The 27,302-nt window shown below is 41.6% G+C and overlaps 1 protein-coding gene across 12 annotated transcripts in view; it reads right to left on the reverse strand.

The window, feature by feature from the left end:
• Positions 1-27,302, reverse strand: part of ZMIZ1 (zinc finger MIZ-type containing 1) — a 352,041-nt gene that overhangs the window by 19,952 nt on the left and 304,787 nt on the right. For 9 of the 12 annotated variants that reach the window (XM_084526374.1, XM_084526370.1, XM_084526369.1 and 6 more), the window contains 11 exons: positions 18,026-18,140; positions 15,542-15,759; positions 13,962-14,160; positions 12,701-12,991; positions 10,305-10,487; positions 7,824-7,998; positions 6,351-6,537; positions 2,795-3,005; positions 1,478-1,583; positions 755-915; positions 372-439 (listed from right to left, as the gene is read on the reverse strand). In XM_084526374.1, coding sequence (XP_084382500.1) covers positions 372-439; positions 755-915; positions 1,478-1,583; positions 2,795-3,005; positions 6,351-6,537; positions 7,824-7,998; positions 10,305-10,487; positions 12,701-12,991; positions 13,962-14,160; positions 15,542-15,759; positions 18,026-18,140 — 1,914 coding nt within the window. The remainder of the gene's footprint in view (positions 1-371; positions 440-754; positions 916-1,477; positions 1,584-2,794; positions 3,006-6,350; positions 6,538-7,823; positions 7,999-10,304; positions 10,488-12,700; positions 12,992-13,961; positions 14,161-15,541; positions 15,760-18,025; positions 18,141-27,302) is intronic. The other 3 variants (XM_084526379.1, XM_084526380.1, XM_084526372.1) reach the window with 3 other exon arrangements.

The raw sequence follows: 27,302 nt of genomic DNA on the forward strand, positions 1-27,302 counted from the left end.
TATCTGCCTTATCACTGCAAATATTTGAGCTTCCTTTGAACTCTACACAATACAATGATAGCCTGATGAGAGCTGGCAGAGTATGTATTTTGAGATGTGAGAATATGTATGATGTGAGATATATATGTGAGAAGATATACTGTTAACTGTTTCAGAATTTCAAAAAAAAAAAAAATAATCCAGGATGTTCCCTGAATTCATGCAATATCACTACAATTCTCTTGGGACTTAAAGTAAATGTAATAAATCTTTTTTTTTTTTTCCCATTTTCTCCCTTCCAAATCCATTATCTTTCCTTCATAACCTTAAATATGATCTGAATTTGGTCAAATCATCTACACCTGCATTTCATGTAGGATGGTTGCACTTACTTGCATACTGGACACCTCCAAGTTCCTCTTTCGCAGTTCAGTTGCAAGTAAGATTCCAGATCAAAGCACTACGTATCAGAAAGAAACAAAGAAAATAACAACAAAAAAGAGGAAATCAGGGGAAAATACTGTATTAACTGATTCAGTCAGACAAAAGTACAACTGCCATAAAGAACCCTACTAGAACTAAAACCCAAACCAAGTAACTTACTTTCTCCCTCTACACTAAGCATATATATTTGGTTATTTATGTTGATAGTCAAAAAAAAAAAAAAAAAAAAAAAGAAAACCCATTTCATTAATCTCTCTCTCTTACAACAACCAAGCAAAAGGTAACAACATGTGGCTGAAAGAATACTGCCAGGTCACTGGCATCTACTCACTTGTACATGCTTGCAATCATGACCCCTTGCTGGGAGCTGAATCCGCCGGAATGTGATCGGACACTTCAGAGACACTTTAATAGCAGTTTGCTCTACTCCATCTTCCCCGTTTAGTGTCGCATTACCAGAGGATGCTGCTACACTACTGAAGTTCCTCTTTACTGTTTAGGAAGAAGGTATGCATATGTGTGAGAAAATACACATGTACTTTAAATTCTAATGTAGAAATCTTGCAGACCAACACTTCAATCTTTAAAGGACACTTTAATGGACAATTTGTTCACGTAAGTCTATTTTGTGTCATTTAGAATGCTATCCTTTACAGCAAACCATCACACACATGTGTTTCAGCTGTATCTTCAACTATAAGAAGTGCCATGCAAGCACTTAAAGCAGCCCAAAATGAATAAAGAAGGATCTTTCCGTGCAACGATTTTGAGTCAGTGAGAAACAGATATGGGGTGAAAAAAAGACATTCTCCTGTGATGGAAGAGATGTCATTAGGGATTAAACCTGCGTTTTTGGAACTTTGTTACCCCCACCCAAACAGCCCTCAACATTTCGGTATACCAAGGATTTCATCTATGCATGTGGCGTTCTGGAAATTCTTGACAGTGCAGCTAAGAGTTTTCAACAAGCAAGCAAATCTGGTGCAGAAATAGCTTATCACAATTGAACGTAGGATTCTGGAAAGTCATCACCCACACAAAAAACAAAACTCACTCTTAGTGATACAATGTTCTGCTGGGAGGAGGCGTTTCTTTAGTAGACCTTGAAGCACGGAGCGAACTGATGGCCGGTGTACTAATTGCAACACGAACAAGTGTGACTGAAAGAGAATGAATTTTGTTACCACAAGAACCAAACACATATGCTACATATACTGCTGATCAGAGTTGCACTGCTCCCTTGGACGCATAGCTTCATAAGAATCTAATGCATAAATATGAAAGCTGGTGTTGCTCTGCTGAGTGCATACATGCCCTTAGGGATATACTGAGCACTACACAGTATTTTGTTCTTTGCTCCCAGAGTGCACATTCCTATGTAACAGCTTTAAAAAAAAAAGTAAAGATATTCTGCATTTTCTTTTTAATATTCAGAATAAAGTGGGCTGATGTATTTCATCGCTGACATCAAGACTTATTCTTAAATCTGATTCTGGATTCTTTGACACAGCCTACCCTACCTGCCCTTCGACTCTGTCAGAAGTTGCACAATTTGCTACTGATGTATTGGAACTCACTGCATCTTCTTCCCCAACAGAGTCCTAAGAGCTTGTTGTGGATTCACAGGATGCTGCCCCTGCTCTTAGACAACAGATAAATGGTACTATGTGGAGAAACATCAATGTGAAGTAAAGCAAAATGGGTGAAAGCCTTCTTGTCAAAGTGCCTCACTCTGTGACCTTGGGAGAGGTAGAAGCTTGCTTTCTTGTCAGTGACAACAGAACAGTTAACAGCTCCAACTGTAATGTGTGCAACAATCTGCATTAAAAATATAGGACTTGCCCCCGAGAGCATCTACACCACAGAAAAGGAGAAAAAGGAAAGCTGCATATCTACACTGAACCATGGGATACAAGTTTTTAACCTTAATGTCTTTATGAAAAATCATCACCACCACCAGTGATGATGGGGTTGATGTTATCATGTCAAACCAATCGCAGTTTGATACAGTAAGTAAATGAAATTAGTACTGGAAAACATTCCACACTACCACAGTCTGCTTCCATATTAAAATCCTTCAACCACTGTGTTACACACTAAATAACTAGAAGATCAAACTCCCATTCTCCCCTAGTCCCCAAGTCCTTACAAATATATCAGAAGGACAGCACTATATTCTGCAGTAATTCTGCAGCAAAAATTTCAGTATTAGTACTCTGCCTGTGTCAACACCATTAAACAAGCACCTTATCAGAAAAATCCATGGGAAAAAAATGAGAGGAAGGCTTTTTCAGCTAAGGCAACATTTGCAAACTGCACTAAAAAGCAAAGTCAGCATCAGCAGCTGCAGCCGCAAGCTCAATGTACTTACACAACAACATGCTGTGACTGTAATTTGAATCGTGTTTCTTCCTGGCTGGCAGACATGCTTTAGGTGCAGAGGTTTATGAGATGTCTTGTTGTCACCACGTTCGATGGTAAGTGGGGTTGCATTAACGCTGACCTGGACTGAAGCTGGCCAGTTTGTGTTCATTTGTCTGTCTTCATGGTGATAGCACTTGAACTGTAATTCCAAGTCAGACCTGTACAACAACCAATAAATCTTTCTTTTAACTTTTCTTTCACTTTGCAGAAGGAGGTCTTTTTGATGCTACGAACATTTTTTCACGATGAGTCAGCCTATTTTTCTCAAATTACTGCCAATAAAGGATATAACATACTTTCTTCATAAAAGCCCTTAAGAGAAGCAGGTCATGATGAATTAAGGATGCAAGCATACTACAAAGATGCTAGTATTGTACACTTCTAAAGGACTTTCCAGGTGAACATCTCAAACCACTTTGCAAAAACAGACTGCGGAATGATCCTGCTGAAAGAAAAACATCAACGTTGGACAGGTCTTTCCTGTGTGTTACAGTTAAGAATACCAAAGTGATGTGCTGCAGTAGGATGTGCAGGACAATTGTGGATCCTTTGCTATTTGAGAGTATTTAAAAAACGTTTTGCACAAATGCTTGTCAGACATAATAGAGATATAGGTAATCCTGCCTTGGAAGAGGTAAATAAACTAAGATAAAATGACCCCTGCTTCTCACTGCCTGTGTTTCTGTGATTCCAAATTAACACAGCTGTGGATTAAATCTACCCAATTTAGAGCTTCTTTCAGAGCATGACTCCCTCCCACCTCTCTAATAATAAATTCCACACACTATTCAGCTCCTCAAAATTAGTTTTCTAACACCTCCAAAAAAGGGAGAGGCTGAGACAAAGTTAATCAAAATTAAGTGCGTAGAGACTATGACTTCACAGTTTCACACACGAATGTTAGCGCTGTGTCAGAAATGAATAATTTGAAGATCTTTAAAAGAACATGAAGAACTGAACTGAAATGCTGGGATTCTGCTGTTCAAGACAGCTGAAATGTTCTGCCCAATGTTTATCTGTTATGCTTGAAAACCTAGGTGCTTTTTTCTTCATCTTGCCTGAAGGAAGACATCTTTGTAAGACCCATGAGAAAAAGATCATGCAGGAGATCATCACTTTAACTTCAATTTTCCTTTTCCAGAAATAAAAATTTCATTTCTGACTTAACATAGTCTTTTCTAGATTTCAAAACATCAAGACTTAGTACTGGACAAAAGCATGTTTTTTAATAAAGAAATGTATAGAATACAAATCACCTAACCTTTCAAAAATAATCCATCTAAATCAAGTGTTCCCATTTCCCCCCACCCCCCCCCCAGTATTTTACTACCAAGTTTTGAAAGCTCTCTCTGCACGATCTACTAGAGATTCTCAACTTAAGAGAACATGCAACAATCAAACAAACCCAGAGGAAATCAGACGTAGCACCTATAATTTAAAAAACAATCCGAATTTGTCCATTCCTGACAGCTCTGGCCAGGTCTTCTGAAAGCCTCAGAGTGGGGACAGAGACTCACGTTCCTAGCATGCAGCCCCACAGTGGGACATTGTTAATAACTGAGCGGTGCTAAGACTGAGCCAGCTTCAAGGCAACATTTTTCTTGCCTTCAATCTTCTGCTTCTCATAACCATGAAGAGTTCCCAATGGGAAGAAAAATAGTTGCACTGCTATTAATTATGGGTGTACACGTGAGAGGTTTTACCGAATATTTTAACTGGCAGAAAAATATTCAGACCTGGCTCGATTCCATCATTCTCTATAAAAACAAAATCCATCCACACATGTGACTAATTCATTTTTTTGGAGTCCATCCAGCCCTGAGGTAAATTTGAAATGACTTCATTACAGGACCATCCATTCTCCCCACTATTAACAAGCCTTTCAAAACAGCAGACCTGTGCACGGTTTACCTATGAGTCTTCATTAAAATAAGTTTAAATAAAGGCTATGTGTTTGGTGAGCTAGGGAAGAAAGAAAGAACAGATATTAAGAAACAGCCTCATGCCTCAGTGCAGCGCTATAAATCTACTGAATGAGCCAGCACAATCCCCAGTAGTGATTACTTATTAATAAGAACTGGCAAATAACTGCCAAAACTCCCTCTGCTTCTAGTACTCCACGATAATGAAATGCAAGTAAGCAATAACTGACCTCAAAGTTAGGTGTTAATTATTGGATGTGGTCTGTCTGAAATCTCTCTCATTTCTAACCCCCAGGCTACATCAGGTTAGGAGAGCGTTGCGGCAGCAAATGACTCCTGTATCCTGCATCCAGCCTCAGCTTTAGAGACAGAGTCTGTCCCAGGGGCAGGGAACCCAGCTCACCTGTCTGCCACCCCTGCCCACCATGTGCTCTCCACACCATAAAAACAGAAGCCTCAAATGAATACCAGTGAATAGGAAAAACAGCCTTAAATGGAAAAAAGCTGAAGCTACCAGTTATCATTCCCATTAAGGCCAGGGGGCATTTGATCTAGGCTCAGGAAGAAACTGAAAGCGAGGCAGCCATAATGGAGAATGTGCAGAAGATGCAGTGTTTTACCACCTCAGCAGCTACACCTGTAAAACAACCTCTGTACAAGATAATGAGAAACCAATCAAACTCCACAATGCACAGAAACAGGTTCAAGTAATTTCATAAGAAAACAGGATAACACCCAAAGGCTTTCTGAGAAAAAGAGAATGAGACACAGTTATTCAGAAGTATTTGAAAACATGCAAAAAAATGTTCTGATTGTAAGTTGATCTAAAGTCATTCCATAAGTATGATGGAAGCAGAACATATCCTGGAATCACTTATGCAAATCTAAATTAAATATAGTAAAGTAACACCTAGGAAAACTATTCCTCTGTGCCGGAAAGTAGTAGTACTTGCTGTAACTGAAAAATAGAAGACTTTGCACATGAAAAGCTATGCCCCAAATATTTCTGACCCATCCTTACTTGTGGAGTCATAAGAGAGGGGGAATGTAGGAAGTCAGATTTAAGCACTTGTCTTTCTAACTGATTTTACCAAACCTCTAAATCAGATCCTTCTTTAGTGTGTTATTTTTCATTATCAGACGCTCAACCATGTAATTTCAGCAGAAACTAACAGTCCTGCATAGCTACTCCTGCAGCCAACATTTCACAGGCCACAAGGTACCTAAGGACTTCAGAGTCTCCTCCATCAAAGTTTGTGCTGGTGTTGGTCATGGACTTCCTACTCTCGTTCTAACCAGAGCAGAAATGATGCTGACAAATTGACTTTTCAGCCACTGTATGCTATCCATGTACTATCAGTAAGGGGACAAAACATGCATTAGAAAACATTTTAGTACGTGTTGTCTCTGTGAAGCAACAGGTGAGTTTATCTGTGAGTTTTTACAAAGAATTTTTCCCAGCTAGACCATGATTTTTCAAATGAAATTAATGGTAATTTCATCTGGCCTGAATTAAGTCCATCTGGCCTGCCATTTCTCCATCGCTGGTGCTAGACTTCCTCACAAGAAGACTGAGCTTACCTCCACATCAGCGTTTGATGAACAGTTGGCCGTAAGTGAAAGACATGGTTACTGACTGCCAGGTTGTGTTCCAGCCGGAAGGGCTCCAACACAACACCATCTCTCACGGGAAATGTCAGACGGAGCTCATCATTGTGGTTGGCTGGGATCGAAGAGGGAGAGAAAGCGTGAACTTTCCCTTTAGCATCTGCAGTGCAATAATAATGTGTATATTTATACAGAATAGTAACAAATGGCACAGTGATCTGCTACTGGGTTTAACTTAGCAGGTTCATACACACACAAAAGAAAATCACAAGTAGCTAAAAGATCTAACTGATACAAGTGAAAGGCTCCAGTTGATAAGCATGACAAACCCAAGTCTTATGTTCTCCCACACTTAACATCAGGACCCTAGCATTCCGGACAGAAACATAATCCAAACATGGCAAGGACTTGCACTTTTTATTACTAGATAGGATCAGTGTCCAGCCTTAGTCTGTTAGTGGAAGACTGACAACAAATCTCTTGATTATGGCAAACTGTAATAACATTTAGTTATTTCTCCTGCTTTGAGCTGGGAACAACATTATTCAATTAGTTTCAGTTGAACCTTTCCAAAGACCCAAGATACCGGCACGCAATTACTGTCTGACCTCGTATCACAAGGTTTTGTGGTAACTCACGGCTAAACTGTGCAGACCAAACACCTTTAAATGCTATGTTCTTGCCCAAACAATACTGCAGGCCAACTTCTTCAACTTCATTGTTCAGTTATCCTCAAGTGCAAACACTGCCTGCAAAGTGCTAATTCAGCAGAAGTCCTTTTATAGGAAACAAAGATTCTCCAATTCCCTAGTATATGCTATCTCCTACTGTTCATCAGTCACTTAAAAACATCAAACATCTTGTGCTAGTATACAGCCATAGAGATCTTGTTATTCCTTCCCTGTTCCCAGCCAAATGAAGCTGTGAGGTTGAATGGCTTTGAACGGAACATATATCAATTTTTGGCATACTACTGAATATTCTTAAGAAGCCTGTATGGATCACAACAGAGACACTGCCATAAATATTCACGTCGTATGCCATTCTGCTGTAATGTTCAATGAATGACTTTGCCCTTGAACAAAATATACAACAATAAAAGTTCATACAATCAACAAGTCTACCAAGCACACAACCCAACTCAAAATTAAGTGTTTTATCCTCAGGAAGTGTATCAAAGGAATACTTCAGGAGTAACATCCTTACAAGTTTAACTTTAAAGAACTTTTCGGATACTCTACATTAGCAAGGGACAGCAATCTTTCCTTTTCCTGTCCACCCACTCTAGTGAGCCTGCACTGTGCAGCTGGGCCATGCCACCTATTAAAACACAGCAATCTGGGCTGCTCCCAGAGCAGCAATCAGACCTTTGTCCAGACTGAAATGTATATGGCTGAGAATGGAGTGACAATAAAGGGCTGTGGGAGTGTTCTGCTTGCTACTCACTTGGAGGTGGTGGTAAAGCATTGATATTTGGCTTAATGTCAGGTGGGAATGGTGGTTTGACATCCTGGTTAGGTGACAGGTATGGAGGAATATTGCTCCCTGGAGTCATAGGTGGCGTGGGGTTTCCTGGAACAGGTGAATGAGGGTAATTTGCCACAGGTACAGGCCTTGATGGCTAGAAAATAAATAACATCACATTGTTATAGCAGTCTGAAACAAGAATAATAAGCTTTGTGAACTGCACTGCTATCAAACACCAAGGACTACAAACAAGGTAGGGAGGCCCCTCTGTCTCCGGAAGGATGAGAAACCGCAGGACGTCCCACGAGGCCTTCAGGGAAGAAGCAGACTAGAAGAGCAAAGCAGGAACTGAAACCAGCAGACCAGCCAGTTTAGTTCTGGCAATGACTAGGTATAAGCAAGGCTGCTAAGAGGCTTAACACGTTCCACTGAATGCTCTCTTTCCAAAACCAACTGCTTCTGTCTCTCCACACCACTCCAGCCCATCCAGCCCTTTACATCTACTTGGCTTTCTCCCAAAACAGCCCTGCTGCACAAAAGCCTACATGAAAAACAAAACCCAAGGACACATTATTAGACTGTCTGTGACCCCTTAACTTCTATCTGTCCTTTTCCTCCCCACCCCTGTCCTACTTGGAATGAAAGCTCTGGCGCTCAGGGGACATTTTTTATTCTGTGTACCTACAACTGACACTCTGTTCTCAGTTTGCTGCTAAGTAAGGCAAGCTAACAGAAAACAGATTGTTAATTATAAATCGTAGTTTTAATATTAAAACCCCATTGGTTTTGTTTCTTGTAATTAAGGAGAAGGCTAGAGGTAACAGAACAAACCAGAAACAATCACGCGAAGGATGATGACACTAAACAAAACTGCAACTGCTTGGCACCCCCTTTTAATAAGTTTGCGTACCATAAGCGCACACACAAAAGTGTCATAAGATGAAAATCTTTACAGGCAGCCAAAATATCAGGACCTCAAATCTGATGCTATATCTAAATGCTGTACTGCTAGCCTGCGGTACTCTGAAGTGCCCCAAAAGAGAGCTGCATTCTGGAAGGCATTCTAGAAGGCAATTCTTAGGAATTTACATTTTCAATCTATTTTCTCTGCTTTTTTCTTTAACACACAGTTACTGTCTCCACAATCATTATGGTCCAGAGATTGAGATCCTGTCTATGGTAAGGTGGAATTTCTCCTAGCCAGGATAATCTCCCTTCTTGACAAGGTCTCTTATTATCAAACTGCTTCCAGAACAGTCTATATTTGAATACAAAATAGGTGTGCATTGAAAAGACCACAAATCCCCTGTTAGAACTATTCCATAAACAAAAATCTTCTAACTCAAATAAAATAAAGAGAAATGTATTTAAAAAAATCTGTCACTTAAAAACTTCAGAGGAATCTGGTGCTGCTATTTTAACATAAGTGACTGCATTGGAACCACTGTTGTTGAGGATCCTTACCGTGTTCTTCCTGACAGTGTACTGCAAAAGCCACCATCATGCAACGAGCTTTCCTGAGGGCGTTGCAGTGGACAGCTTGGTAGCATGCAGGACAGATGCTCTATAGTAAAGGTGTGTTGTTTTTTTTTTTGGGGGGGGGGGATCTTATTTCAATGGCATGTTTTCTGAGTGAAGCACACCAGAACAATTCCAATTCAAGACCAATGTGCAACTTTCAACCTTCAAAATCAGAAGGTAGTCCAGAGACTTTAACAGATAAAGTTTTAGGAGCAGGTCAGACCATCCACGGTCCACCCAGTTTTTATATATTCACTGGAGTACCTGTGTGCAAAAGACCCCTTTTGTGTGCACTTCAAAGATATCAAACCTCAGAAGGCCCTCAGTACAGACTCAACTTGGATAACCAGAAGTGCTCAAGATAATTCCATAAAAAATGTTTTATACAACATTTGAACAGTTCTACTTCTTCCAACAAGCACCACAGAGAAAAAAAAAATGAAGAAAACAGAAGGGAGAAGTGGGAGAAAAAGTCACGCAAGCTTCAGTTCAAAGATGAATTCTACAGCTGGAACAGCTTTTTATTTGGGGCTGGTTTGATCCAACAGTGACCGCTGTAGGTCTGAAATTGGGCATCTGCAATGTGGAACTTGTTTATTACAAATTTCCAAAGTTGTATTTTTATAGTATGCCATGAATAGGTGAAAATATTACAGCTGTATCCCATTATGCACTTATTTTTACATGATGTATTTAAAGTGGAACCAAAAGCCTCTAATGAGCCGCAGTAACATTCAGTTTTCTTTATGAACCGCTCTGAAGTTGCGATTCAACTTGGCTAATTAACTTGATCCTGTGATATCCCGAACATGAGTATAAGCACTGTGCTTTTTTTCTACCTTTCATTTAATTACGCAAAAGCAGTAGCCAAGAAGTCAGGAGTATGACTTCATCCATAAACACGTACCAGAATGCAAATGATAATTTAAGAATTCTTACCTTGTAATACTGCCCCATGTTGACTGTTGGAGGAGGGTACTGCCCTGTGTTTTGCTGGCTTGGCATCCTCTGTCCAGGATAGTTGGGAGACGTAAGGGGTCTTGGAGGGTTGGGAGTGGGATACTGACCAGGCTGGTTTGGAAACTGGCTATTTGGTCCATACTGCTGGTTTCCATAATTCGGCTGTTTTATAACAGAGATGAAAGAAAACAATCTGTTTCACACAAGCAATTGTCTTGATTATTTGTATATAAACAGTAGTGGAATCAAAACCAAATCAAACCTCCAGGTGAATACTCCTCACTCAGTGTCACTCATGCTTAAGGCAGGGCCCTGATGGTCGCAGGTGAATACTCACTCAGAAGTGTGAAAGTCCCATTAATTAAAGTGGGATAAGATTAGCCATATACATTTTTCCTTGCACCTTAACACAGACACACAAACATACACACACCCTTAGAGTGTTGCCAAGTCCCTGCAACCTTCTGTCTAAGCTACTTCTACGGCTCAAAGGGCATTGTATGTGGGGGAAAAAAAAAAAAAAACAAACATAACAAAATCAGAATTGTAAACACACGCAATGTTCACAATATCTCTGTGTTTTTGTGAGCACTACCAGCACCATACTTGTGTCACTTGTTCCAGATGGTGAATGGAAGCACAGAGAAGAAGTAACATAAAAAGATGATAATCCTGGAACAGGCAAAGAGTAGATTTGTGGTCAGTCCATGTGTTACTGCTCAACACAGCTGCTATCCTTGCCCTGAGCTGCAGTCCTTAGCTGTACCCGAGACTAAACACAAGAAAACTGGTTGTAAACACCTTGCTAGCTCTAGCTAGCTGTCCTGCACTTCTGGAATCAAAACTGGAACTTTAAAGGTAGCAAAGTGTCAATTTGAAAATTAACTTATTAATAAGGAGTCTCCATAAATGAAGTTTTCAAATACCCATATGCAAAAAGCATCTACAGAATTTGCACACTGCCAGACAAGCAGGAATGCCACACTTAGGGCTCTGTTCACTATTAACTTATTGGAAAAATGAATGTATTCACTTATGATGACAAACCTAGTTCCGAAGCAGGAAACCAGGATTTATGTCTTCCTGAAAACACAAAATCTAAAGATAAAAATTATCCGTACAAGCCACATTGTATTGGTTTTTTTTTTTTTTTTTTTTTTAATTGCAGAGTAAGTGGCAACATTTGCCGAATCAAATACCTTCCCAGAGAAACAATTTCTCTAAAAGCATATCCTTTTTTTCAGATTTTTTAAAAACAATTTATTGAATATTTAAATGTAACTCAAGAAGAAATGTTTGCTATATTTTGGGCATGGTACTCTTCACTGTATGTTTTCTATAAACTCTTAGTACTGTTATTATAGTCAGAGTAATATAGTAATATTCGAAGCTCTACAACTGAGTTATAGCTACTGCTATTGCCTCAGTTTAATACATAATTTCACCAGGAAATTATCTCTGAAGCTAGTAACTGGTGGCTAGATTTGTAAAGACATTTAGGTGTACATAGATGCTGAGAGGCAATTGATGGAATTCTCAGAAGCATCTACTTCCTAATTCACACCAATTTAAATAGTAAAATGAATTTCTTCATTTTAAAATCCAAAAGCTAATCTGTCTGTATTTTTAATTTCCTTCATTCCTTTAAAATTTTGACCCTAATTGCCTTGCCCAAAGTCACAATACAAGTCAACGGCCAGGTAATTTTGTATGCAAAGCCACTCAGATCTCACATAACAGCATGGAAACTTAGACAGAAATACCACACTCCAAATAAACTTAGGTAAGTGCTGACAGAGGGACTTGAGCTCAGCAAGATTTATATTCATCCCAGCGCCCGTGAAAATCAAACCTCAAGAAGTTTGGAAGGCAAATATTCTTCAAAATAAATGTTAATATTATGGGTGTTCATACAACATATTCCCTGTATTTCCTTAGAACAATAAAACTACCCAAGAAAAAAATGCAAATCACACATGTATTGGACTCAAATAAGTATTTCACCTTCAACATCTCTTTTAAATTTTCAAGTTAAATAAATCCACCCCTGTGAAGGAAGTCTGCTTAGGGCCTATGAATTCACCATCTAGCTCGAGAACAAAAAAACGACATTTTGAGGGCTCTGCTGGTTTGGGGCCTTTCATGGTTTTAATGACTGTCACCTTGACTAACATAGCTAGAACCAACCTGAGAACTGTAGAAGCTAAAAAGCAAGAGCTGCTGCCACTTGTACTTTAAAAGGAGCATTTCTACCAAATTTGGAACAGATACACAGCTTTTGTTGAGGGAGGTACACCATGCATTACTCAGCACGTAGCAACTTTCAGCCAAAACAATACTCAACACTAAATAAAGTAAGTTAGAGAATTTCGTACCTCTCCTGGGTACGGCCTCTTTATGCCCTGTATAGGCAAAGACTGGGGGCGTGGGCCTGGGTAGGCTTGCTGAGGCATCCTCTGCCCGTGGGTGCTGAAGGGACTCATTCCAGGAGGCCTCGGCTGGTTCATGCCCATGGGCGGCCCGCTCATGCTGGAAGGTGTCATTCCTGCACCCATGCTTGCTGGGTTCATGTTGCCTGGCATCGAAGCAGGGCCACGAGGACCAGGCTGGTTCATAAACTGGTTGTTGTAAGCCTGAGTTGGACCCATCTGGAAAGAGGAACAAACCTTCAACGGAAGAAGAAGAAAAAAAAAAAAGAATAAAATGCGACATGCATTTAAAATGGGAGGAGGGAGCTGAACATGCTTTTGGGGGGAGGGAAGAAAGGGATGTGTTATGTCGCATTTTTCTTCAATGTTCTCCAACTTTTGATGGGTGGTGATGTTATTTATAATAAAAATTCAGTTGGAATTGTGGAAGGCATAAGAGACAGGGACAGACTTATGTCTACAATGAGCCATTAAATAGTCTCAATTTGCTAGTCCATTACCATTAGACAACAGGCTAGGAAGTTGGCTGCGTACATAGAGCACCATGCTACAATTTCTAAGGTGCTATCCTTTGTTATATCATCTGGCATATGGGCCCATATACTTCAAAGCTCTGGGAGGTTTGCAAAGGAGAAAACCTGCAGCGACTGAACCCTTGTTTACTTGAAGAAAAAATTATTACAGCAAATCATGACATGCTGGAGGCAGTGGATCACCAGAAATGCATGTCTCACCGCTGTTCTCACAGACAGCTTTATTAAAAAGCAAATTTCTTTTCTATTGTTTCCTTATTTGAAGGGAAAAAAAAAACAAACAATTGACTGCAGTTGGCAAAATAAGCAATTACCCAAGTAGCACAAAACCTATTCCCAGACTCTGAAACATTTCACCAGGTACTCTAGCTTAGAGGTTCACAGGGCTGGCAAAGGCAGCAATAATACATCATATCAGATGAAGCCGTAACTTTGGGTAACCTTTGTGTTTTTTAAGGGACAATCTAAAAACCACAAAATTTATTGGAGGGGAAAAAATGGTATTCTTTGACTCATAACAACATACACACATTCCAGAAGTTTCTCATAAGCATTTATAACCATGCTCATGCAAAAATACAGGGTTGGCACCCTAATAAACAAGGGAAGGCAGCCCAATCCCCTGTAATGGTCCAAATCAGGCAGGTACAAAGACGTAAGGGTTACGCTCTTACCGGTCCATACTGGTTCATATCCTTATTCTGCGTTTCCTGAAGGGCTGCCACAGTGGCCGTAGCTGTAGCTGTTGCTGTAGCAGCTGCAGCAGCAACTGCAGCAGCGGCGGCAGCAGCGGCTGGCTGGGTGAAATCAGCTGGCGGCCTCGTGTGTGGTGGGATCCCCATGCCTGCAGGGGTATTTGGGCCTCCAGGGTAACTGACCGGGAAGAAAGGAAAGAAAGAAAGAAAGAAACAGAGAATTAAGACATGCCTAGTGGGTTTTGTTTTGAGCTTTGGTGTGTTCCTCGTCCAGAACTGTTCCAAAACCACGTATCAATTTCCAGCTTGCTCACATGCCACAGTGTTAGGGCTGCCACCAGGACTGCAAGGCACCACCTCCAGCTGTTTCATGAGCACTGAACTGCTTTGCAGCTCTCCGAGAAGTTGAACTCCCCGAGAAGTTGAACCAAAGTCCAGAAAGTTAACGCAAGCTTCATTTCCCAATAATTTAGGGGCAGACTGCACAGCAACATGAACAGACTGCTGCCTCCACACCAGTGCATTCATCTGCCCCAATGGTGAATTATACCAAGTTTTCCCCATGTAAAAACACTACTCCCTCAACCTCAGCAAAATAGCCAGGAGAAAACCAGCATAATCAACTCTTCTGGATCCTATATGGTGAATTTTGGAGTTCCTACCCAGCTCTTCTACTGATTGTAAGATAAATGAAGCTAAACCCCATCTTTCCCACTCCAAGACCTCAACTATCTTTATAAATGCAGGTCAGTGTTACTGTGCCCATTTTAGAGACGTTAATACACAGGTACAGAAACTTTATGGCTTGTCCAAGGTTACTCGGTAGATCAGTGGCAGAGATGAAAGGAGAGATAAAGTCCCCCGAGTTCTAGGCTTATATTCTTCACACTAGACTGACTATGTTAACAACCTTATCAGCAGGCTTTGCAGAGGGGCCATAAATAGTGGTTTCAGTTAAGTGGACTTACCACCCTTGTTTACAAAGGACAGACACAGAAAGTCAACATGTAACAAAGCCCAGGCTATTAGTTTTGGCCTATTGTGCAAATGCAGCATTTACTTCTCCAGAATAAATACACAGTTAGATCATCTCTCTTAACAAAAATCTCCACCCCCTATTTTTTTCAAATTCCAAGTCTTTGGGCAGAAATACCCCATCCAGAGGAATCTACTGTTGCTTACTACTCAAGTTTATTCCTGCATACAAGTCTTTAAATTATACCATCAATACTTTTCACATCCTGGCCTTATTAAATGTTAATCATTCCTAAGCCTGTGGTCTATTTAACAATCTCTCTTAATTAAAACTTTATTTTGGGGGTTTATTAGAGCTAATTGATTGACCTAAGCCATTTCCATTTACTGTGATAAATTTTGTTGCAGTTTGAGTATCTGATTTCTGAAGCTGCATAAGCAGAATGGGCTTCAGCTAAGCAGCGTAAAACAGCTACTGAGACTTTATGTAATTAAAATGAATGTGTGACACTTCCGTCACGTCACTAAAACAAGCTTCATCAACTGTTTACATCTCTTTTCCACCTCACACGTGTAAATCTTACCTCCCACCAAAGCCTCCACTTCCAGCGTAGTTGGGTCGCCCATACATGCCCTGCTGTATGTACGGCTGCGTGGAGCCTGCCTTGGCTGAAAATTGTTGCTGCTGTCCAGCAAACTGAGGCGAGTTGATTCCAGGGTTGCTGGTAGTCATCCCAGAAGCCATGGGATTTCCTGCTGGGTTCATCGGGTTGTTAGCATTTGCCATCGGATTTCCCAGCACCTGTGAATAGAAACATGAGAGTAAGGGGCTGTACTTTGAACTACATCAAGCAAATTGTGTTGATTTGCTGGAATCAATAAATTATAATATAACCATCCTGTACTCTGAACTCTAATGAGCGTACATCTTGTTGAAGTCTATGTGCACTGGTTTCTGCTGCTCTCTCCTTTTGCCATTTCTAAACTAACATGAGAACTGAACTCTAATTTCGTTTCATGGGAGGTAGCTTGGATTCCACCTAGTTAACAAACACGCTTATTAAAATAGTTTTGATATAGACCTGCTACAGCCATGCTCTTTAGGTGACATTCATCCAATTAAGAGAAAGCATATGCTTTTTTTTTTTTTTTTTTTTTGATGTAGGGCCTCAAAATGACTTGCAAGTATCCAGAAACACAACATACTGTAAAGGACATTACAGATGTCAGAACTGTGCAAGAATGTATTTCTGTAGCTTAACCTGTTTTCTGCAGAAGTCTATTAGTTGCTTTTATGTCTTCTTAAGAGAAGAATCCCTTGCTCTGTTTTTGAAAGTACTCGGCTTGCTTGTTTGAATATTTTTTTTCGATTGAACCAGAAAATGCTATGATTTTCTTTGAGATATAAACATGTAGTTTCATGGTTACCTGCATGGAAATCTTTCTGCTATTTGGGAAGAAATCTAGCAGTCATGACTTTTGCATAAGACCGAGCCACATGGTAATATTGCATTTGTTGGCTGTTGGAATTTGAAACCAGATCTCTGAGTCTGCCTCCCTCCTCTTCCTTGGGGAGCATGAAGACTCAAGGGAAACCCTGCCATTCACCTCAGTCTGCTCTGAACAGCTTATAACCAAGCCTCGTGTTTCACAGGTTCACCCTTTTCTTGCAGTGATTCTGAAGAAGCATTTTCTTCTTGTACAAAAGCACTCTTTCTTTTATCGCAAATTCTTCTGAAGTATCACAAAGAGTTTAAATAACATAACAGTATTCTTAAGATAGAACAAAACACCAAGTCATATTTTTTTTATTTTTTTTTATTATTTTTTTTTATCAAGTGTGAAATATTCCCACAAGGAACTGCATTTCCATTTTCTGTCCAATACTATTGTAGTCCTACATGCTTATATTTACTCAACTATTTCTCACCCAGGTGTGATACCTTTTCTTTTAAGGTTTAAAAAGAAATCAACATTAATAAATGAGGTCACAGATCCGGTAACTGTTACCTGTCTTTATTTTTTGAAGGAAGACAGTGAGTTAAGAACAGTAACTGCCACGTGACTATCTGTATGACTTGGCTCCTAAATTATTTATTTTTTTAATGACTCAATACACAACAATTTTATTTTTACTTTTCTAAACCAAATTTTGAATCTAACAAACAGAAAAATGTGGTATGATGTTTGATTTGGAAACTATGGGAAAGACAGGTTAGATTCATACACCATATGCACTCACCAAACACAGCAAAGTGTTTAAGTACTTCATCTATGTTGTAAAAAAGGACTACACTGTCTGAGAGTAACATCTGTACCACATGCCTTGTAGAGCACACTATCAGAGATAATTGGTGTCCTTTTCATTAAAGCTGCTTCTTTTTGTATAAAATAATTTGATACACATTGGAGAAGAAAAAGAGAGGTAAAAGCGTGGAGAAAACTCAGTGAAAATCCAATAAATATGGTTTTCGCCTGGAAGCCAGAAGATCATGCTTTTGCTCTAATGCATACTAAAATATTTTCTGCAAAGTAAGGCAGTAACAACAGAGAAGCTGAAGAGAGAGCACAGCCTATAGCTGGCAGTTAGCACCTCAGCATGGAGGTTGAGTTGGCACCAGATCTGAACATCACTAGTATGATACAGATCATACATCACTGGTATGACATAATGCCAGGTAAAAATGACAAAAACCACCATTTTGTGAACCCAGCTGAAAATACAATTTTTAATTAGAAAACAAAAAAATCAATCTGAAATTCCCAGAAGGTTTGGGATCACACCAAAACTATGCTTTTAGTGTTAAAACCATACAGTGCAAAATATGTGCAATACCCTAGACTGTCATTTGCATGCAGCTAAACGAGTTGCTGACTCAAACTCTCAAACACCTCTTTTCTGATGATACCAAAGAGAACACAACTGGGAAAAAAAATGCACATTTACAACAAAGAGAACACAGACACTGTTATTGATCCTATTAGAATTTTCCCCAAAGCATTTCATTTTGCAAACATTAATCAAAACACGTATCTAGGGGGGAGGAAACATAAAAAATGAAGCTTACCTGGCTTTGAGAGGTATTAGTCACACCCCATACCGTGGTGACCACTGATAAGGAACCTGGAGGCTGGTTGGTATTTTGCTGCCAGGGAACAGAATCGTAAGGGAAAGACCCATCACTGTGAAAAAAGAATGTTTAGGAAAATGAGATTTTGGAAGGTTAAATGGTGGCAAATTGCTGGTGTGGACAAAGGTTATTAACATCAGCATTTCCCCATTTCTTTAACTCCCCACTTTAAAAAAATTTTTTTTTCAGCACTCTTAGAGTGCTTTCTTCTTCTTTAATAGCAATGTGATCATATCAAAATGTGATCATATCATATCAAAACCACGTAGAACTAACAAATTCCTTGACTATACTGAAACACAGGGCATTTGCCATAAAGGCCTATTACCAATGGAAGTAAAAATCAACTCATGGGCAGGTTTTCAAATGAGGACACTAAGCAAGTTGCTCAGAAGCACTTATTTTTTGGCAATCCATCTCAAGCTCTTCAACAATCACTGCTTCAGCTGCCTCATATCAATTCAATTAGATTTTGAGACTAGACTGCAGCTCCACTGTCTGCACTGGGTCCCCAAATGGCCAGAAGAGCCTTTAAAGGAAAAGCAGTTCAACATCATTTTGAAAAGAAAATTGAAATTCAGATAGTGTTCTCCTACACGACGGATAAGCTGCATGCCAAAAACAGTATTAGCTAATCAGCATGCTAGAAAATCAACTGCAGATATACAACGCATCTTTCAGATAAATATGTGGATGAGAGGATTGGATTTTTCCATTAGCTTTGTCCACAGATACAAGCAAGCATTTCTTACAGTTCTTTTCACAGGAAAGCTTTAATGGTTGCAAAATGAACACAGGGTATGTACACATCTAGCGTAATTAATGAAATATGTTAACACCTATGAAAGTAACTATTAATCCCATCACTGTAAAATACATGCCTATTTTAGATTTGTTTGTTCTCATACTATTAAATTGTAAATTAAATTTCTATTTGCATATATGTACACATATACACACGTGATCTTTCCTCCTCTAGATATAAGCCATTCAATAAGTACACATTGCTCTTTCATTTTCAAAAGGCCTTGATTTCTATTTTGTATCAAGAATGGCATTTTTCCTTGGATTGCCAACTACTGCTGGAATTCTGTACGGGACTACCTTGCCTGAAGAGCCCCCGCAGGCTCTCTGAGCTCTGTATCGGAGCGCTTCTAAGCCCGCACCATCAAGTCCATCACAACTACTCGCACAGCAGCTGGTGAGACAAACGGCCTGCCAGCATCCTAACAAGGGCTTGTGGCAGACAAGGCAGGTGACTCGCCCATGTTCCCAGACAGCACTCCAGGCTTGGACCATTCCTCCTCCCTTTTCTGCTACCAGCCAAAACCAGGGACTGCGTATGTGTTTGCTCTTTAACCTGCCTATAAAATCCAGTGTAAATCATTTAAGAATAGCAATCACATTGCACAAAGGCGTGTTCCCCCCTTTAAAAAAATCTGCCGATGTCCAAAGTGACCAATAATCGAGTAACAGCAATAGCAACTAAGTTAAAATGAAATAACATTTTACAAACAACTAGCAAATGCCAAACAAATTCGGTATTGCTGTGTCAGCACAACAGCGTTGTGTTAGAACGTAACTACGAATTTAAACTGACCTATTTGTTTCAAAATACCTGAATTGAATTAAGCAATAATGGAATCACAAAAAATTGAATGAATTAAATTAGGGAAAAGAGTAATTTCCCCTAACAAATAATTAGGGAAAATTAATGAAAAACATTAATTCTATATGAGATGCTTGACAGGTAATGTTTACCTTGACAGCATGCATATAAAACAACGTGTGAATAAGGGCATATTTAATGCGGTGCAATCTGCAAGTCCTCTCAGCCCATTTTTCTTTAAAATATTTTCTCTCAGAAGGCTGAAGATCTTCCTAATCTCATTCAGAGGCTCAGACAATGGCTTCAGTGACTAACATTTGCAAGTGACGCAAGGTTTCAGCAAGTCCCCTCTGTCAGCATGGAGATGAATGATGACTAACCCAGAATTTGTGACTGCTATGAAGCTCTCCTCTTTTTTCCTGCTCTAAATGATGCCTCTTACTTTATTTTCTTCTCTGACGGTTTTTGCCGATGTCTGCTCTATGGTTTTTTTTTTTTTTTTTTTTTAGGTATTTATGGCACATATGGGTGCCTGTATACTTTGATGACTGCGAAGAATATCTTGCCATGACATAAGCAGTTAAAGGACTCACTGCAGCCATTCCTCTATATTCCCTAATGAGGTGCTGCTAACAAGTAATAAAACCTGAGGGACAAAGCAAATATTTTGTAAGTGTAGGAGTAAATAAGAAGGGTAGGGACAGGCAGGGACCAAACCACAAAGTCACTGAAGGTGATTCTACTGCAAATATGCCGTATGGCTTGTGTACATGCTCAGACTTTGAAGCTAGTGATGCCTTAGCCTGCTGTTACAAAGTTGTACCCGTTTTTTCACTGTCTCCAAAGTATGTTTCTCTTTTCCGTTCTCCTTTACAGTACACAGAAGAGAATTCATATATTATTCATCCAACTGTAGAGTCAGAGCATTTGTTCAGTGGAAGGCTGCACTGGGTTCTCAAAGACTATACAGTCACTTTATCCAATTACAAAGAGCTAATCACTCAATTTTTACGTTATTACAGTCCAGTGACACCTCAAGAAGCCAAACTGTTGATAATATTATGGAAGTCTCCAGCACAGGAAATCCAGCATAACACATGAAAGCCAGAAAAGAAGACTGGGCGTAGCTTTGTTGAGAACTATTCATTCGCCATGCACGCTGAATCACACGACTATTACATTGTCCAACATAGGACTTAGCTTTAAATCACAGACAACATTAGTGTCAGAAATTCTGGCAACTCTGAAATCGTGGCGGATGTGCCTTGCAGAACAGCAACTTATACAGCTAATATGCACTTACTGAGCCAGGCCTCCCTTCACACACATTTCACTTCCCCTACCCCAATGAGAAACACATGGCATTCTCCTGGTTCGCTTTCCCCAGCACGGTACTCAGGCTGTCGCCCACTCATTACATGTGTGTTTGAGTACGACTTTTGCCATGCTGGGTGCGGTACCTGCTGTGCCTCCACTGGGTGAACTCCTCTGGTTTTAAGCAGTACACATGCTGGAGCGTGCGTCACTTAGCTACAGGATTACTTGCCCTTCCACTTCTCCACCCTTCTAACTCACGTTTCTGTCCTTAGACAACCCAAAGGAATTCTCTTGCCATCAAAGGGAAATCCATTTAAGTACTGTATTGAAACGTGACCAATCCAATTCTCATTTGCTAAAGAACTTTCTGCTGTTACTCTACAGAGCTGCAAATTGCTCTGAAGTCCCTTTCTTGAGGCTTGTAAATGGAAGCCAATAGGGACAGAAGCCTCAACATCTCCAGCCAAAGCGACGCGCTGCCCACAACATTGTTCCTGTTGAACGGTACAAGGGTAATTAAGTCTCTCACTACACCCTGGAGGGCAGTGAGTCAGTTTGGGCTCAGCTGGAGTCCACTAAAAGAGTATTGACTAAATTTATAATAGTGTTAATGAACCTATGCATACTACTGGTCAGCACTGAAGGCCAAACAGCAGAGGAAGTCATAGAGCAAAGAGGAAGAGATGAAGAGAAAATACTTCCCAAACTATGAGGAAGCAAAGCTGTGATCAAGGCATAAGGAGGAAAGATTTCTTAGCTGCTGGCAAACGCACAGAAACCACTGGTAATACAGCACGAATATCAGAGAGGTACACTGCTAATTAGGTCTTAACAGCTTCTCTTAATCCCAAAGCTAGAAAAACAGAACCAAACAGATAGCCAACCTCTTCGGAATAGCTGCAGGCTTCATGTCAGGCAGAGACCGTCAGCTAATTCTAATAGAAGTTGCTTCACAGAGAGTAAGCTCCACATAGTAAATTAAAGCTAGGGAATTACCATAACTCACACATGATTTGTAGCATTATTTGAAAATGCTGTACTTTAAATATGTTTACGTAACTGAAACTACAGTTATCATTAAAGCAATTGTATGTGTATCTAATACTCTGTTTACGTATCTTCATTGATTGAGGAAGGAGAGATTCAGACTGTTTAGTGAAGTACACATCACGAAAGAAATGGTATTTTTACATAATGTGGAGGAGGGTAAAACTGGAGTAATATCTTCCTGGTGATTTTCCGCATCACTTGTTGAGAAGGCCAGGTGTCTAAACTGCATTTGTAAAGCATTTCTCCCTGTCTAAAGCAGAGAAAATCTATCAACTACCGCAGAAAAGCACCAGATGTTGGCTTTCTCAAAAAATCTTTTCACTCCAAGCACTAACATCAAGTTTCACAGAACTGGGCTTTCAGCGACTACTTTTTGCTGCTTACCCTCAACCCAACTTCACAGTTTTGCAGTGATCCTTAGTGCTTCTGAAGCGCCGCCACTCCACCTGACTGGTGGCTGACACATGCAGGCCACACAGTCATTTAAATCTACTGAACGCATCCCAGCTTCCTCAGCTGACACCAGTAAGAGCAGGTCGCTACCAGTGTGACACTGACTGTCATCTCTCAGGTGTCTTCTCAGGCAACCCATGCACCTGAAGCGAGGAGCATGCACGTGGTGACAGGGAGTGAAATTCCGAGCTGTAACTGGGCCAACACGCCTTTGCAGTTACATGTAGTCACGAGTCAGGACAGCCCACACACAGACCGGGCCCCACACTCCCGACTTGTTCTTAGCCTCTGGCAAGTGGCAGATCTCCCGGTCCGTGCCTCTGCCCCTGTGGGAGCGCGGGTGTGCAGGGTGCCAAGCACCCCGTGGCTGTATTCTTGGCTGGAGCCTCTAGGTGACACTACTTTAATACAAACTAGCACATGATTTCCAAACAGGACTCCATGCTCCTGTCTCTCACCTCTTCTCTCTAAAATCCCATTCATCTGCAATGAAAACCAAAACCAAAAACCAAATCCCACAACCAGAACAGGAAATGAAGCTCTTTTTAAGTCTAGTGTTGATACTTGCATTTCATGCCCTGTATTATCTCACAAATTATGCAGCTTTACTTACTTTCATCCAGGTTTAGTTTTTGTTTTACTTGGGTTTTTCTCATATGAACACCATGCATGTAGCTTTAATTATTAATACAGATTCATTCAGCAATCCTTCTCAATTAGGGCACCACCATAAACTAATTTTAAGCTTACTCTAAGAAAAACAGTGTTTCGCATAGTGCCATGCATATACTCAATTCAAATGGCCTTTTCAGTGAGCTGATGTTACGGAATAGGCATGAATTTCATCACATCTCTGTTATTTTCTTATCAGCATCAACAAATCCCCCATACCTCTTTAAAAATAAAATCACAAGAACAGATGTAACACTATTAGCAGTTACCTACAACACTAGAATGCTCTAGGAAGGACTTCAGCAAAGTTTTCCCATTTCAGTAAGTTAGCAGGCCCTGACAACCTATTTGCAAATAACAGATGAAGTGGAAATTTTTATTTATTTCTGTTCAAATTTCCACTTACCTATACTTGGCCCTGACTACTACTTTGGAGAAGCAATGTGACACCAGAAAAACAAATTTAGTTGCTCCTTACTGGCAATCAGAAACATTTCAGAAATGTGCTTTTTTTTTTTTTTTTTTTTTTTTTTAAAAAAAAAAGAACAACGCACATTTAGACACAAACAACTAACTTCTCGTTTTCATTGATTTTTTTTTCTTCCCCAGGGGAACAAAACCAATTCCTCACCAACTTAGATATATGCATCATCTTCAAACAGCTAACATGTTCAGCTGAAATGTTTCAACTTAAACATTCAAAGCTAGCTTACAACACAACACCTATTTTTAGTTTAGTTCACAGATATCGAAAAACATTATTATTAACATCTTTTTATCACAAAAAAAAAAAAAATCAAGGTATCACTTGACCTTTTGTGTTGCATTTTATGTAGGCTGTAGGAACCACTCAAGATAATCCGTTCACCTGGAGGAAAATGGCAGATCAAGGAGACACCAGCATGGAAAGCATATGAAGACCACTTACAGTCAGCAAGGAGATATGAAGGCATACTGCAAAGGCAGCGAAGACTATCTCTGCATATCATTTCAACATGAAGCAAACTAAAAGCCGATGTTGCGTACAGGTACCCTAAGGTACTTACATGAAACATGAGGGGAAAAGAGAACGGTATAATAATCGTGAAAGCTAGCACTGACTTTGGAGGGCTGCAATAAGTTACTTTTGACTGATGAAGCCTACAGGATGCATACCTTCCTCATATACCTTTCTGTATTTAGTAGTATTATTTGAAGAAGTTTAAGGACATTGGCATATATTAAAGCTCCGCTATTTAGTTCAATCAACAAATACACAAGGAGAGTCCCATCCCAATCACTGGGTGTATTTATGTAATGTGAATATGAAAAAAGTCATTCTGGAAGTGTTCTGCAAGATTCTGCTTCTCTCTACTTCCTAATGGCATGACTCCAAACATTCAGGTCTTCCAGAGAAAATATCCAGCTCCAAAAATTATCCCCACAAAACTTCTCAAGTGTGCTCTTTCCCTCCACTTTTTCCGACCAGATGAATACGCTTCCTAACCCTGGTCAAATCTTTAATTCTCCTGACTCCAAAAGCATCTGGATCTAGCCCTTCCCTGTTAAGAGAATTACCACAAGAGTTGTTTCAGTACTGGATGTTGCCTGTACTGGGCTATGGGCAACATAAACAGAAGAGGAAGACTGAAAGCGGTTAGAAATTTCATAATTCGCTATAAAATGAAGGAAGACTGCTTTCTGGCAAGCTGCTTGAAAAAAATAGAAATGTTCTGAATCTGATCTAGGCGAGCAGATACAGGTGAAACAGTCAAGAGGTGAAAGCAGCGAGCAATTTGTCAGCTTCTGCTTTAGATAGCACCTGCAGTTAGCAGATGGCTATCATGCCCTGCTTCTGCTCTTTCAAATATCACGCCCATTTCCAGTAGCCCTTTACGTAGCCACACAGATGCACAATGCAGCCAGCCACTTGTAGCCATACACATATGTACGATACAGCCGCGTGCGTGGAGACAGACCTGCGAAACGAAGGCTGCGGCTCAGCAGGTGATACGCGGTACCTTAGAAGCTGAAAGCCTTCAACTTTTTCTTCATAGTCCTGGCCAGGCCTGCGAGGCCTGTGTGACTTAGGCAGTGCCCCGGGCAGGAACATTGCCTTCCCGCTCCCACGCGGCTGCTACAGGTCAGGCTGTGCCACGCTTGCTGCCTTACTCTACAAACAGCCTCCTTACTCCCAGAGCCATGCCTGCAGAGTCCGACGCTGCTCGCCCAGAGTTAGTGCGTCTGAACCTACTCTTGAAATTAGAGAACGCATCAGGCCAAATAATGAGATTAATTCCGGTGTTTCTGAGCCTGCGAACACCCACACCCCCCTTCACACACACAGCTCTGCTACGCTCCCGGTAGCAGTTATCGGTTTCACGTATGTCCACACACGTGTGTGCGCGGACGCGCGCCGAGATAGACACAACGCAACTTATTTCTGTGCAGGTGGAACAAATGATCACAGCTATGCAGGTAAGAAACAAATGCTACAGAGAGCTGCTCCTGCCTCAGCAGAAGCTTAAGGGGTTATCACCGTACTGATGGTATGGGACTACAGCATCCATCTGATCAAAGGAAAAAAGATTAAAGCATCACACCCAGTTCCATTGTCACACAAGTAGACCATGCAATGCATTACTACAGCCCAGATTACATTACAAAATCCTCCGGTAACAGCCCTATTGTTAACATGCCACCTGTTACCTTTTCCAAAATGCTGAAATTATCTTATGATCGCTTTCAGCCTGACAAATGCAGTTTAATCTTTATTGCATCTCGCAGCACAGACCTGCTCCATCCATGCCTTATTTATCTCACGTGTGTCGGAATGCAACCCCACGTCCTCGGTCCCCCCCTGCCACAAGGCATTCCTTCTGCTCTGCTTTATCAATATACCTGGGTTTCCATATCCGACTGCTCCTTTACAATAAAAAACACACCCACCCAGTATTCTACCATTGCCTGTTGCCTTGGTAATCCAAATGCCTGGGTACTCGCTGATTATCGGCGAATGAGACTCGCATTGTTCACACCGCAGCGCGTCTGCTATGTTAATGTGAGATAATGGCAGCCAGAAGACTCCTTTTGTTCCCAGCTTTGCTGTTTATTCATAGTGCCTGGAGGTCAGCGACTGCTACAACAACCGGGGAAGGAGCGGCTGAACGCGTGAGCAGCTTCCACTCCTGCCGCAGCCTCCGAGGCAGGGGCACGGAGCAGCCCGGCGGCAGCCCCGGGCACGGGGAGCTCCGCGCTCCGACTCCGGCGCTTGGCGGCTCCCCGGATTTTTGAGACGAGGCTGATTTACGCCGCCGGAGAGCAGACAAAAAGCCGCTTTCCCAGGGAGGCGGGGGGCGGGCCGGGCAGCGGCAGGAGCCCTCCACAACTTACCGCGGGGCGGCCGGGGGCGGCTGCGGGGCCGGGGGCGCGACCGCGCCGGAGCCGGCGGCCCGGGGAGGGCCCGGGGGGTCCCCGCTGCCTGCCGGGGGGCTCCCCGCTCCTCGGGGGGTCCCAGCTCCGCGGGGGGTGTCCCCGCTGCTCGGGGGGATCCCCACAGCCTCAGGGGGCCCCCACAGCCTCGGGAGGGTCCCCTCACTCGGTGTGAGGGAGGCGCAGGGCGGGGGGGCCGCCTCCCCCCGAGCGAGTCGCCGGGAGGGTGCTGGTGGCACTGCGGCCGCCGAGCCGTCGCCCCGGCATCCCGCGGTGCCTTCCCCGGGCTGTGGGGCTGGGGGCAAGGTGCGGGGGTGCCCCCCGGGCCCGGAGGAGCCCCCGGCCCCGCAGCAGCCCCCCAGGTGCGCAGCGGCCCCTTCATAGCCGCGCCGGGCCCCCGGGGGTGCTGGGGGGCGGGCGGCCGCCTTTGTGGTGAGCCCCGGCAGAAGGCGAGGAGTTGGTGACCCGCCTCGGGGCTGGCAGCCAGCACCACAGCTCCTCTCCTGCCTCCTGCCACACCGGCGGCACTCGGTACGGGAGGAGGGGGAGTGATAAAGAAAGCCAACTTATGGGGAATGCACTCCTTTTATAAGCTATTTACAGAGGAATCCTGCGGAGGGTCACGTTTTCATCTAACAATCAATTACAGGTGCGTGTAAGGAAGAGGCATCCAGAAAAATACCAAGTTTCAGACCAAATACA

The sequence above is a fragment of the Aythya ferina genome, assembly GCF_964211825.1.
Source record: "Aythya ferina genome assembly, chromosome: 7".
Classification (NCBI taxonomy): domain Eukaryota; kingdom Metazoa; phylum Chordata; class Aves; order Anseriformes; family Anatidae; genus Aythya; species Aythya ferina.